This window comes from Nesoenas mayeri (genome assembly GCF_963082525.1).
Source record: "Nesoenas mayeri genome assembly, chromosome: 2".
NCBI lineage: Eukaryota > Metazoa > Chordata > Aves > Columbiformes > Columbidae > Nesoenas > Nesoenas mayeri.
In genome coordinates this window covers 90,332,795-90,346,569 of record NC_137543.1, presented here as the reverse complement: position 1 = coordinate 90,346,569, position 13,775 = coordinate 90,332,795, and the positions used below count along the sequence as shown (strand labels likewise).

General features: G+C 42.3%; 1 protein-coding gene across 3 annotated transcripts in view; it reads left to right on the top strand.

Moving 5' to 3' along the window:
- Window positions 1-854, top strand: part of LOC308037587 (enoyl-CoA delta isomerase 2-like) — a gene marked incomplete at its 5' end in the record, with an annotated part of 35,100 nt that extends 34,246 nt beyond the window's left edge. For all 3 annotated transcript variants that reach the window (XM_080339458.1, XM_080339456.1, XM_080339457.1), the window contains one exon: window positions 217-854. In XM_080339458.1, coding sequence (XP_080195584.1) covers window positions 217-372 — 156 coding nt within the window. In that variant the 3' untranslated portion in view covers window positions 373-854. The remainder of the gene's footprint in view (window positions 1-216) is intronic.
- Between the last annotated feature and the right edge of the window lie 12,921 nt (window positions 855-13,775).

The following is a 13,775-nucleotide window of genomic DNA, read 5'->3' as shown; positions in this document are numbered from 1 at the left end:
TGATTATGAGCACTTGGTGTAGGCTGCTGTTTTGCTTCCCATGAACCTCCTCCAATTTATTAGCAATAATTACATCCAGCTAAAAGATTGACTAAAAGCTAAAAAGTACAATCTTAATACAACTGTTTGAATTCCCATGTGTTTATTGTGATACTTTCTGACATGTGAAAATCCAGAAAGCATAACTTCCTAATGTTCCTTGCTTTTCTCCTCCAGTCTTTGACACTGTCAAAGCAGCTCATCCGAAGTATAGAAAAGGAGAAGCTCCATGCAGTCAGCAGTAAAGAGTGTGAAGTCCTGAAGGAGAGGTGGTTGTCTGATGAATGCATAAATGCTATTGTCAACTTCTTTCAGAAGAAATCAAAACTCTGATCTTCACCAGTAGAATAATACACCTTCTGGCAACAGCTTAATCTGCCTTTATTGTTAATAAATTTTCTCTTCAACTAATAATTCCTGTACCTTTTGATGTGGCATACTTATGTACTGAGTACTGGGTTAAAAATGTTGTGTGCCTTGGATCCCTTATGGATATTTAGGTTGGGGAAAAATGGTTCATGACTCTGTAGGCAGCAGTGATGTTTCTGAATAATAATAAAGCAGATTGTCTTCCAAAAGGAGCAACAGATTCAATAGCACTGTATTTTGATAGCTCTACATTTAATGTCTTATGATTTTTTTTATTAATCTGTGGGGAAGGAAATACTGTGTAATAAAAAAAAAATAAATAAAAGTATTTAATTACTATTGTGCTGATTCTTACTCCTTCTCTTAAACATCCTCAGTGGGAGGGAATGTAGTTCCTGGAGGTGTGTTAATGAAATAGTCTTGAAAAAGTATTCACTTGACCAACTTGAATTAGCATTGCCTTGTACATCATAGGAATTTATTGCATGAGAATAATTGCAACTATGGCATCAAAGATCTGGCCTGACTTAGGAGAAAATGAGAGAGACTTTTCTAATCGGAGAAATCTCCCTTTTTTTTTTCTTTTCAAAAACATGTGCAAAGATGTTTGTTCTGAGTTTTATGGTTCTATTCTTAAACATATTGCCCTTTTTCTGTGGAAAAAAAATCCATTGGAGATAGTATGATATTTTACAGTAGCCATTTTTGGAGTTAAATTAACAAATAAATTATTTTTCAACAGAAAATTTCTCCACTGTTTGCAGACATCTTTGGGTAGAGAGTCAGGGGACTGCAGAGGACAGGGTCGGGCTGCTGGAACTAGGTAACCATTTACCTCTTGTTGATGAAAGGAAATCGTGAAGAAGCAGCAGTTACTCATCAGGAAGAGCCTCTCAATGACAAGTTAATTGTTGTAAAAAAAAATACATAGATACATGTGTATACATACATATATATATATATATATATAAAATCTGTGGGTTTTGGGTTTCTCACTGTCAGCGCTCTTGAGGCTGGTGGAGGTGCAGCAGCGGTTGAGGTAGATGCCGGTTTCACAGTATCACAGTATCACAGTATGTTCTGGATTGGAAGGGACCTCAAAAGATCATCTAGTCCAATCCCCCTGCTGGAGCAGGAACGCCTAAGTGAGGTTGCACAGGAACATGTCCAGGTGGGTCTTGAATGTCTCCAGAGAAGGAGACTCCACAACCCCCCTGGGCAGCCTGTTCCAGTGCTCTGTCACCCTTACTGAGAAGAAGTTTTTTCTCAAATTTAAGTGGAACCTCTTGTGTTCCAGCTTGATCCCATTGCCCCTTGTCCTATCATTGTTTGCCAACGAGAAGAGCCTGGCTCCATCCTCATGGCACTCACCCTTTATATATTTATAAACATTAATAAGGTCACCCCTCAGTCTCCTCTTCTCCAAACTAAAGAGACCCAGCTCCCTCAGCCTTTCCTCATAAGGGAGGTGCTCCACTCCCTTAATCATCTTTGTTGCCCTACGCTGGACCCTCTCCAGCAGTTCCTTGTCCTTCTTGAACTGAGGGGCCCAGAACTGGACACAATATTCCAGATGGGGTCTCACCAGGGCAGAGTAGAGGGGAAGGAGGACCTCTCTTGATCTACTAACCACCCCCCTTCTAATACATCCCAGGATGCCATTGGCCTTCCTGGCCACAAGGGCACAGTGCTGGCTCATGGTCATCCTGTTGTCCACCAGGATCCCCAGGTCCCTTTCCCCTACACTGCTCTCTAATATGTAATTTCCCAACCGATACTGGAACCTGGGGTTGTTCCTGCCCAGATGCAGGACTCTACACTTTTCCTTGTTAAATTTCATTAGGTTATTCCCCGCCCAACTCTCCAGCCTGTCTAGGTCTCGCTGGATGGCAGCACAGCCTTCTGGCGTGTTAGCCACTCCTCCCAGCTTAGTGTCATCAGCAAACTTGCTGATAGTACACTCTATTCCCTCGTCTAAGTCATTAATGAATATATTGAATAATACTGGCCCCAGTACTGACCCCTGAGGTACTCCACTAGATACTGGTCTCCAACTAGACTCCGCACCATTGACTACCACTCTCTGGCTTCTCTCCTTAAGCCAGTTTGTAACCCACCTCACTACTCTATTGTCTAGACCACACCTCTGCAACTTAGCAACTAGGATGCTGTGGGAGACTGTGTCAAAGGCTTTACTGAAGTCAAGGTAGACCACATCCACGGCTCTGCCATCATCCATCCACCTTGTAACATTCTCATAAAAGGCTATGAGGTTGGTCAAGCATGACCTACCCTTGGTAAAGCCATGCTGACTGCCCCTAATAACCTTCTTATCCTTGATATGCCTTGAGATAGCACCAAGGATAAGTTGTTCCATTACTTTCCCAGGGACAGAGGTGAGGCTGACCGGTCTATAGTTACCCGGGTCCTCCTTCTTGCCCTTTTTGAAGATTGGAGTGACATTTGCTTTCCTCCAATCCTCGGGCACCTCTCCCGTTTCCCAAGACTTGGCAAAGATGATGGAGAGCGGTCCAGCAATGACCTCAGCCAGCTCCCTCAGCACCCGCGGATGCATCCCATCTGGACCCATGGATTTATGGATGTCCAGTCTATTTAATTGCTCCTTAACCCAGTCCTCATCAACTAAAGCAAGCTCCTCCATTGACCTGGCTTCATCTGGGGTCTCAGGGGTACAGGGCTCCCCAGGACAGCCTCCGGCAGAGTAGACAGAGACAAAGAAGGCATTCAGTAATTCTGCCTTCTCTGTATCTTCCGCCACCAGGGCACCCACCCCATTCCTCAGTGGGCCTACATTGCCTCTGGTATTAGTTTTATCCGCTATGTATTTGAAAAAGTTCTTTTTGCTGTCCTTGACCCCTCTCGCCAGCTGTAATTCTAAGGAGGCCTTGGCTATCCTAGCTTTCTTCCTACATCCTCTAACAGCAGCCTTATATTCTTCCCAAGTGGCCAGCCCCTGCTTCCATGACCTGTAAACTCTCCTCTTCTGCTTGAGCATACCCAATAGATTCCTATTCAACCACAAAGGCCTCCTAGCTCCCTTCCTTGACTTCCTACGTGTGGGGATGCTCTGATCCTGAGCGCGGAAGAAGCAATCTCTGAATGCAATCCAGCTCTCTTGGGCTCCTTTTCCTTCAAGCAGTCTTGCCCATGGAATTTCCCCCAGCAATTGCTTGAAAAGGCCAAAGTTAGCCCTGCTAAAGTCCAGGGTTGCAATTCTACTTGCTATTCTGTTCCTGCCACACAAGATGCTGAACTCCACCATCTCGTGGTCACTGCAACCCAGGCAGCCCTCAACCTTTACTGCTTCGACCAGACCCTCCTTGTTAGTGAGGATGAGATCCAGCAGTGCACCTCTCCTAGTCGGCTCCTCCACCATCTGCATGAGGAAGTTATCATCAATGCACTGGAGGAACCTCCTGGACTGTGGCTGGCTGGCTGAATGGTCCTTCCAGCAAACATCAGGGAAGTTAAAATCACCCACAACAACCAGGGCCTGTGACTGTGAGGCCACTCTCAGCTGCCCATAGAAGGCCTCATCAACTTCCTCAGCCTGATCTGGTGGCCTGTAACAGACACCCACAACAGTGTCACCCCTGCCAGCCTGCCCCTTGATCCTGACCCATACACTCTCAACTCGCTCATCATCCACTCCTGGGCAGAATTTAGTACATTGTAGTTGCTCTCTCACATAGAGAGCAACTCCACCACCACGCCTGGCTGGCCTGTCTTTTCTGAAAAGGGCATAGCCATCCATGACCACATTCCAGTCATGTGAACTGTCCCACCATGTTTCTGTAATTGCCACCAGGTCATAATCTCCCAGCCGAACATAGGATTCTAACTCCTCCTGCTTATTCCCCATGCTGCGCGCATTGGTGTACAGGCATTTCAAGGAGCGAGCAGAGCACTCCCATTTCTCCCTAGGAGCACAGGAGGCCACCTGGTCCTCATCAGTTCTAGAATGCTGCCCCACTGGGACAAGCCCAGCTACAACCCCATCCCCCTTCGAGCCTAGTTTAAAGCTCTCCAAATGAGCCCAGCTAATTCCTGCCCCAGCATTCTTTTGCCCCTCTGAGATAAACCTTTCCCACGTGACACTGTCCGGACTGGTGTCTTATAGAACCAACCATTATCAAAAAATCCAAAGCCCTGCCTGTAGCACCACTCTTGGAGCCAACCATTTAGAGAATGAATTTTCCTATTCCATCCCACACCGTCACTTGAAGATGGAAGGAGTGAAGAAGAGATCACTTGAGCCCCTGAGTCTTTCACCATCCTTCCCAAGACCTTGAAATCGTTCTTCATTGCCCTCAGACTACGGGAAGCAGCTTCCTCCCCATCTGTCTGGAAGACCAGCAGCGGGTAGTAGTCTGTCGGGTGCACCAGTCTTGGGAGCTCTCTAGCAATATCCTTGATCCGGGCTCCAGGTAGACTACAAACTTCTCTAAGATGAGGGTCAACTCTGCATATTGGGCCCTCTGTTCCTTTCAGAAGGGAATTTCCTATTACTATCACCCTTCTTTCTTTCTTAATAGAGGCAGTCTTACCAGAGAGTGGTAGTCGCTTCTCGGCCTTTTGGCTAAGATCAAGTGTAGTGTAGTGTAGACTTTCTTGATCTTCAATATCCCTCTCTCCAAGATGTCACTCCAAACCTTGGGGTGAGGGAAGGGTAAGCTTTCTTCAGCCACCAGTGAAAGGGCTAAAGCCATGAAAAACATAGTGATGTTTTCTTCCCATGTTAAAATCAGTTTGATTTGTCTTCAGGTGGTACAGATCATGGGAAGCCGCCGCCTTCTTTCCTCTGTGAATATTTCTCAGAAAATGTAATGTGAATCCCTAGCATTAATCACAAGAAAAAACAGAAAGCTGAGAATTACCAGGAAGGGAGTAAAGAATATAACAGAAAGCAGTTTCATACCACTATATGAATCCATGCTGCTCTCATAGCCTGAATAGTGAATGTACTTCTGGTCATTCTAACCCATAAATATTATAGCAGAACTAGAAGAGGAGAAGAGGAGGGCAGAAAGGATGATCAAAGCAATGAAAGGTTTGGCTCAGCAAGAGACTAAGGCCCTTCAGTCTGCAGAAAACACAAGCCAGGGAGATTATCAGATAACTAAAATATCTAGAGCGGCAAGCAGAACAACTATTCATTGTTTCTTAAAAAAGACGGAAGCAAGAGGGCCCCAGTGGAAACTATCAAACCTTGGGACTAAAAAAATCATGAAGGGAAGTGTTTTTCCATGGACTGCAGAATGAAGCAGTGGGACTCATTGACACAGGATGTTGTGGAGGTCAAAAGGAAAATCTGATTAAAAAGATGAGACCAATTCATAGAAAGGTCTACTGAGTCCCGTTAAATGTGATGGTCTGGATGTAAGCCACAAATCTAAACATCCCTCACCACCTATTGTTAGAATACGGAAAGGTATACTACAGGAAGAACATACCTTGTTTATTATGTTTCCCTGAACATCCATTATCAGTCCCTCTAATAGGCTGAAAGCTGGCTTTCCAGTCTTGTCTAGTAGTGCCATCTTTCTCATTTTTGTTTCTTTCTACCAGTAAGAGCGGAAGATGTGGCTTTACCAAGCCTTCCTGGGAAGGAATGCCAGGGTGACACTTTGCACCAGAGCTCTTGCTCTGAGGCACTAGCAAAAATGCCCTGACTCATGACGTGCATATGATGAATCCCAGCACGCACAGGTCACTGTCTCAGCTTTGCCCTTGGCCTGCTGCGTGCTTTGCTTGGTAATTATCCTGAAGCTTAGTATATTCTGTGCAACACAGATTTACAAAGGAAAAAATCCACCTGTGTTACCAGGAAAATACAGCTTTTCCTACAATGGCTGCATCACCTTGGGAGAGACAGGCAGGAAAGAGTAATTAAGAGTTTAGGGTGATAATCTAGCACTCTAGCCACAGATGTTTTGGTGACTTTGTATTCACTCTTTCTGTGCCTTGGTTCTCTACCTAGAACAGGGGTGTCAAACTCATTTTCACTGGGGTCCACTTCAGCATCGTGGTTGCCTTCAAAGGGCCAAATGTAATTTTAGGACTGTATAAATGTAACTACTCCTACATGTAGCCCCCAGTGAAAATAAGTTTGACACCTCTGACCTAGAAGATAACAGCAATCAGGTGATTTAATGGTGTTTTTTGTGTGTGCATTGTGCTGTGTTTTCTTTGGGTTTTGGTCCTTGCAAGAGTTTTATGTGGCTACATATGTCAGACATTAGAGAAATGTGAGAGAGAAACTGTAAAAATACCTGAATTTACACTACATGACTGCAAATGGAGCTGTAGTTAAGTCCAGCACTGACATTTCCAAATTGCTTCTGCTCTCCCCTACTTAAAACATATAGTCTTCTTAAAAATAAAAGGGAAAACTTGCATGGTTCACTAAGAGTACTTCTTTAGAAGCTAGAGGGTGGATTTGCCCCACTTCATCTCAAACCGTTCATACCAGATGGTTGCAATGTCAATGTAAGGACGAAGCCAATGCAGATTTTAGAAAACAGCAATGTTGTGGAAAAAGTGCTCCCTCTGGTTATTTTGCTGGAGAATTAATTGCTTACAGCAGAGGAGAAGTAGGGCAGAGGACAGTTGGGTTTACCTGCATTGTTTTCACCATTAAAGTCAGAACAACGGCTGTTTGTCAAACACACATTTTTGCCTTCCTCCGCAACAAGGACACACGTTCCTGACACGCTGCGTTAGTTTTCTGAGGAGGTGACAGCTCTTTCTCAGAGGCCGTACGTTTTCTGGGTGCAGTAGGGAGTGACAGAATATCGTTTTGTACCCGGTATGGGAGTCATTCGTTTTACCTGCTACGTCAGCCATGTTGTTAGGAGCAGAGACCTAAAATGACAGACGGGACTGAGGCAGCTGCTGGAGCTGCACAGCTTCCTCCAAACCCCCCTGATCTGACACAACAACAGTGCAGCGTGCTGGCAGTCCTGGAGGATTACAGCATCACCGCTGACTTCTCTGTTAACCCTTTTGAGCTCACAAACCTGCCAAAATATTGCGATGAGCTGGTAGGCGAAAAATAATGACAGGACTCAGATGCAAAGTGTCTCGCCAGAGACAGTACCTTAAATAACCACACACATGTATAGTAACTGCTGCTAGTTGGGCACAGTGAAATCTACCTGCCTTAAAACAAGAACAAAACAGATCATGCCAAGACACTGAGTGGGAATAACAGCAGCAACTTCAAGGGTTATCACTTCAGGAGGAGAGTGAACATAAATAATTTGGGCATCAACACAGGGAAGTATCGAGGCCAGGTTCTGGGCAATGTCATTTCAACTGAGACAGCAAGTACAAAAAATTCGAGTGTGGTGTTGATTGCTGAGAAGAGATCTTCATAAACTATTGATTGCTATGTTGTTTTTGTTTTTTTTTTTTTTAAAAAAAATAGTGCCTGAGAGAAATGCTGAACCGAAAATCCCAGAGAGTAAGTATAATCTCAAAATACGTCTTTGGGACAGTCAGGTGGCACTTCTGCTCTGCAGGAGCCCACCAATGCTAATTTCAGTGTACTTTACCTATGAACAGCAGAGAAGTTTGGGCAAGTCAGCCATGTATGAATACTCACCTTTAGTGTTCAGACAGCATCATGATTCTAGAGTGCACCCCAAAGATACAGGGGTACTAATGGGTATCGTGATGACACCCCCTGGTTAAAGGCAATCACACCTCTCACTGCAACACGTTTGCACTCCAGAGCAAACACAGAGTGGCAGTGCTACATTTTGCAGGGGTTACCACTCCTCCTGTAATGATGGCTTCTTACGGGACTACTCTACTGATAGCCTGAGGAAGGACCAGGAAGATGGACTTTTGCCCATACCAAACCCTCATCTGATTTTGATGTTGACAGTATGACTTGTTTTCCTTTTAATATTTGTTGGTCACCGTATCCCTTATGTTAGCACAACAGAAAAATCACGGATTTTATGACAGGCTGTACCCATAATAATCTGTGATCCATGATCAGGAAAAAATGGCTGTTTTCTCTGGCAATCTGTAAAGGGTTTACCAATAAGAAACATGTAGCATTTTCTAAAACATAAGATTTAACTGATATCTTTATTATTGCTTATTTTGCTCTTCATCCTCTCTCTTCCTCCTTCAACACCTTGTAGAACTACCTATCAGCAGGTCCTTTTAAGTCTCTATAATTCAACTTCTTATCTCTTCTTTCCCTTCTTTGAGAAATTTCCTTCACTTTCCTTTTTATAATGACAACAACACAGTTCATTCCCCATGCCAACCCTTTTTTTTGCCTTGAAACTACCAGTAAGGATGACATTTGTGACATTGGATAACATTGGTTGGACAACGCTACACTAGGAATTAGTCACAGACCAGCTGATATCCAATCCTCTTTTATTCTTCTCTTTTTCTTACATTTTTCTTTGAAAAAGAAGACCTTCTCCCCAAACTCCCATATGCACTAATCCATGAAGCATTCCAGCAACAAGGAAATGAATATTTAATTACTTTAATTCTACTATGTTATTGAAAGAACAATTTCAAGCAAGTTCATCTTACATGTGGTGATATTAAGGCAGTTGGTTTCAGTCCCCAGGTCTCATCACAACTGCTGAAGCCATGAATAGATTTGGGTCTATGTTGCATTGTTTCAGCACATTGAAATTCTGCCTGTGTGTCTAGTTAGCATTGCTCATTACAAGTGAAAACCAAAGCTCCTCCTGTCCCTCTCGATTTGCAAAAAAAGAGAAAAGGTTCTGTATCTCTTTGGCACAAACAAACTATATTGCAGCATATGCAAAGCACAGCTACCCATTCTGTACTTTTCCAGCCCCAAAAGTTCAGCTAGGAAGCACTCCAAAGTTGTACAGAAGTTGTTATTTCCGATTATTGGAGTTGAACGATTCCTGTGGGCCAGTTGTCACACACAATTTGCAAAGGCTCCTGGCACTCTGACCAAGGGGGAATTCCCCAATTTATGTTATAACACAGAGAGCAGCAGTAACCTTTTAATCAGATGGCTGAGCCTGCTGGGAAGTTCCTTTATAGAGAATTGTTATGCCCAACAGGGCCGCAGTTCAGTCTGGCTGGGGAGTCTACAGTGGGCTGTGTTTCCTTTGTGCAGCCACCATGGATATCAATGCAAAATTAAACAAAAGCTGTTTCCCCTCTCCCTTGACACTTACACACTACAGTAAGTGACTGTAGTAAATTACTCCCTCTGCATAATAATGTAAGCTATTTTAAGAGCTATCTGCTCTGAAGTTAGATCAGGGAATACCTTATATGTTAGCAAGGGAATTCCCAATTAGGAAGCAGAGACAAAGGTCTTAATCTGGAGGACTCAGAAAACATGGGTGAAAGATGGATCCTGACAGCTCACTTTGGGCACTTAAATACATGGTAAGCAGGAGTTCTCCATCTATACTAAACTTTTAAGTTATGCTAGTGAACACATTTTCGCAATCAGGCCTTTAAATCAAAAGTAGTGTTCCTGACTTGCTTTTATGTCAAAACCATTTTATCCTTTAAAGACACCGAGGAATGGAAGGGCAACAATATCAGCCTTCATTGCATTGTCTAGCTGAATATGCCTCAATATAAAACCAAAAATACTTCAAGGAAAAGGGAAGGAGAACAAGAAGAAAGAAACATAAAGCCATGAATTCAGTAGAATAAAAAGAAGGAGTGTATTTAAAAAAAAAACACACTTCAAGTTGAATAAAAAATATATAACCTTGAAATGTATAACCTGTAAGTACAATAGTTCTTAAGTTTATGTTTTAAATACATGAACTGGAATATTTCTTGCAGCAATTACTGTATTCCTGATTAAATTGTGGCTTCTGTACGGTAATATCAATTAGCTCTTTAAGAAAGGCAATCAAACAGATCAATCTGTAAGGCCCACTGTCTGAGGGAACAGACTTCATTCGCAAGTGCATGGGCAGTGCATCTCCACTAACTTCTGTACAGCTGCACTGATTCACTCCTCTCAATATGGGATCTGCCTTGTTAAAACTAAAAATGTCTTCTTTATGTGTTCAGTTGCCTGTTTTCTTTATACGCAGGCATGAATAAAATAATATTGTCATGGAGTATGATCTGTAAAGAGTCTGTGTTATAACGGGTTCTTATTTGTTGTAAAAAATACTTAGTAGTGTGAGTGGAAAGAAAATAAAGACAAAAAACAAGTTTGAAGGGAGAATGAGGATTGAAATTAAAAACAAACAAAAAAAAAACCAACAAAACCAACAACAATAAAACAACAACAACAAAAAACCCCACAACAAACAAGCATCAAAAAACCCAACCAACCAACCAACACTTTTGCATTGAAAGGTATTTTAACTACTGATAATGAAGTTTCCAGAAAAGAAATTAGGAGGATTGGGAAGTACCTCTGGAAGCTATTTCTGAACAGCAGACAGATGGCTGGGATGGCTTGTGTGTGCTTGACAGCAGCTACTTTGAGGAGTAATAAAGGAATAATAGACAACTAGTTGATCTGCTGGTGGGTTTGGATGGCAGAGAACCATCTGCACTCTAAGTGGCACTACTTTATGGGAAGGAAAATGTACAAATCCTCTGAAGAAGAGAAATGTAAACAAACAATTGCAGAGGGAGAAGTAGGACAAGCTTCCCTCACTGCCATAGAGGTATGTATTCCTCAATCTCTCTCATGAGTGTTGTAGGGAAAGTTCTTTGCAGCTTCTCATTTACCAGGCTACTGCACTGGCAACTGTACTGAGGTGTATATATCTCTAAATCAAATGTTTGGTGAGTATTTCCCTCACTTCTGTTCATTACCTCTCACCAATTTCATTACTTCTATTTCTTCTTTTGACCGTATTTCTAACATCATTTCCTTTAAACATTCTTCTACAGATGATTTCTTCAGCAGGGCCTCACAAACATCTTCCTGATTTGCAAAGGCGTCATCTGTATTTACATGCATGTTTGTGGGTCAAAAACCAAGCTTCTAATCACTTCGGCGTTTGCCTGCAATGACTTGCTGATGTTGACATCCACCTGTTTTGGGATGGGTACATAAAGAATGAGGTTGAGCTCCACCTGCTGCTGGAGCTGCCTCCTGCTTGGCTTACCACCATGCAATTTCCTGAAAAAAAGGTAAGACACGAAGTTTGTACCACTGAATGGCCTTTGGGATTTTTATGTAGTCTGCCGTTCATGCAGGCTTCCAGATGAGTCCATCACCTTTGCTCCGGTGCTGTTATAGGGCTGGCCCTCAGCACTGACCTTAGACTACCAGCAAATATCAGCCCCCAAAGCTGCCCTGGTCATGCTTTACAGATGCTCCGTTGAAAGCTTCTTGCAAATCCCTTCACTAGCAAACCAGAAGTATTCAGGAAATATCTTTTTCAAACACACTAAAGCACTCTTTCTAAATTGGAATGGATTTTCTTGCAGCTGCTCTGTAGACCTCTGAAGACCAGCAAAGAAATGAAAGTCAACTTCACACTTTGGAAAATTGTTTATAAGCATTCGTGAATAAGAATTACGAGCCTCTCATTTGGCAAAAATGTAGAAAATATTGATATCTACCATGTTTGTATTAATATTAAAACCTTTTTTTTTTTCTTAAGAAAATGGGAGGAGTTTGGGGCGGGGGTCAGGGGAATAAAAAGCGAGAAGGTAGAACAAAGAGATGTTTCCTTCAAATGAGAATATGTCATTTATTCACAGCTTGGTATAATAACAAGGATCTAGTTCTCAAGAAGACTGGCAGAGACTTCATGCTGTTCTGTGGCTCATTACCTCAGCTGGAGGACTCCAAGCTTGGCCAGGTCTTCAGTGTGGCAGCGTCCCAGCAGGAACATTCCCGGCTCAGCTCCCTCCAAGAAAGACAGTGCTGAGCTTTGGGGGCAGGGGCTTCAGAGACCATGAGCTCTGAACATCTGTCTGATAAACACTGTCTTGGGAATATCAAAAACATGGTTGATGAACACAGCCTCTACCAAATCAAATGTCTGAGTTGTAATTGTTGAATTGTAATTTTCGGGGGGGAGGAAATCTGCATTTCTGGAAAATATCTGATTCATTTTTACCAAAAATCCAGGGGAGGTGATGACAAAAGCCACCTGCATCCTCTGGAATGTGATGCAGGAAAATGATTCCCAATCATCCAGATTTCTTTGAAAGGAGTAGGTATGCAGACAAAAGCTGCACTGGTAATCAGATATTAGAGACCCACAAAATATTCCATCAGGAGCATGAATTATACATAAGACAAAGTCAGCCAGAAATTTAAAGTATAATTTTGTTTAGTTAAAATTTTATTCCAGGAAAAGTATTTTTCTTTACAAGGAATCAGCTACCTGCCAAGACTATTCCCATTGTGTCACAGATATCTAAAGTGAAATTAAATAAAATACGGCAATAAAATCTGAGAGTACAGATTTGGGAGCAAGGTTTTTGTAGCCTAACTAGTCAAGCAATGTTTCTGAGAGAAGTAAGTAAAAGTTTTCAAGCAGAAGTGACTTTTTGCAAGACTTATTAAGAACTGTACTTAAAGACACACACTGTGCCTAAGTATAAAATTGTTTTCCTGCTTTAAACTTGGAGACAATCACAAAATGGCACAATGATTTCAATATGGCTTAAATAATCTATGGTTCCCCATGACAGCATGCCAGATAATCAGGTAAACTTCAAATAGTTTCAGGTTTGGATGAAAGCCAACATGTCTGGCAGATTTGACCTGATATAGAATGTATATAACTCTGCATCTTCAGCTCGTGTGTTCAAAAATACACTTTTAAGCTATCTCATTTTGCAGTTAAGTCTCAAAAGGTCACTTCTCACACAACAGGATTAGGAGGAAATAAGATTGTGAAAGAGCTCTTGTCGAGCACACAATCACTATCACAACACAAGGCTTTGCAACAGAAACTTCTTCAGTTGAGAAGAGAGAAGGCAAGAAGAAGAGGAGAAAGACCTACTGAGCCAAAATGACTGGGATAAATACATAAACCAAATGCTCATTGCCAAACAAGTTTGATCGAAACCAGGAAAGATGGAAACAATTTTGCAAATGGCAAGGCTCCAAAACAGTGATGCCTTACATAAGGTTCAGGGAATGTTTCCTTTGAAGATAAAAGGTACTCAAGTGTGAAATCTGTGATCAATATAGGAAGCAGAATGAAAAAGCAAACCAGCCGCAAACAAAAATTTCTGATGGCACTTTAATTCCACAGCACTCAGAGAGAAGACCAGTGACTGTATACACTTTAAATAAACTGTATGTAAAATATACAAAGTGTTCATCCTTGATAGTATACACATTTCTCTTATCAGTTAGGGGGTTCCTCATTTGCATT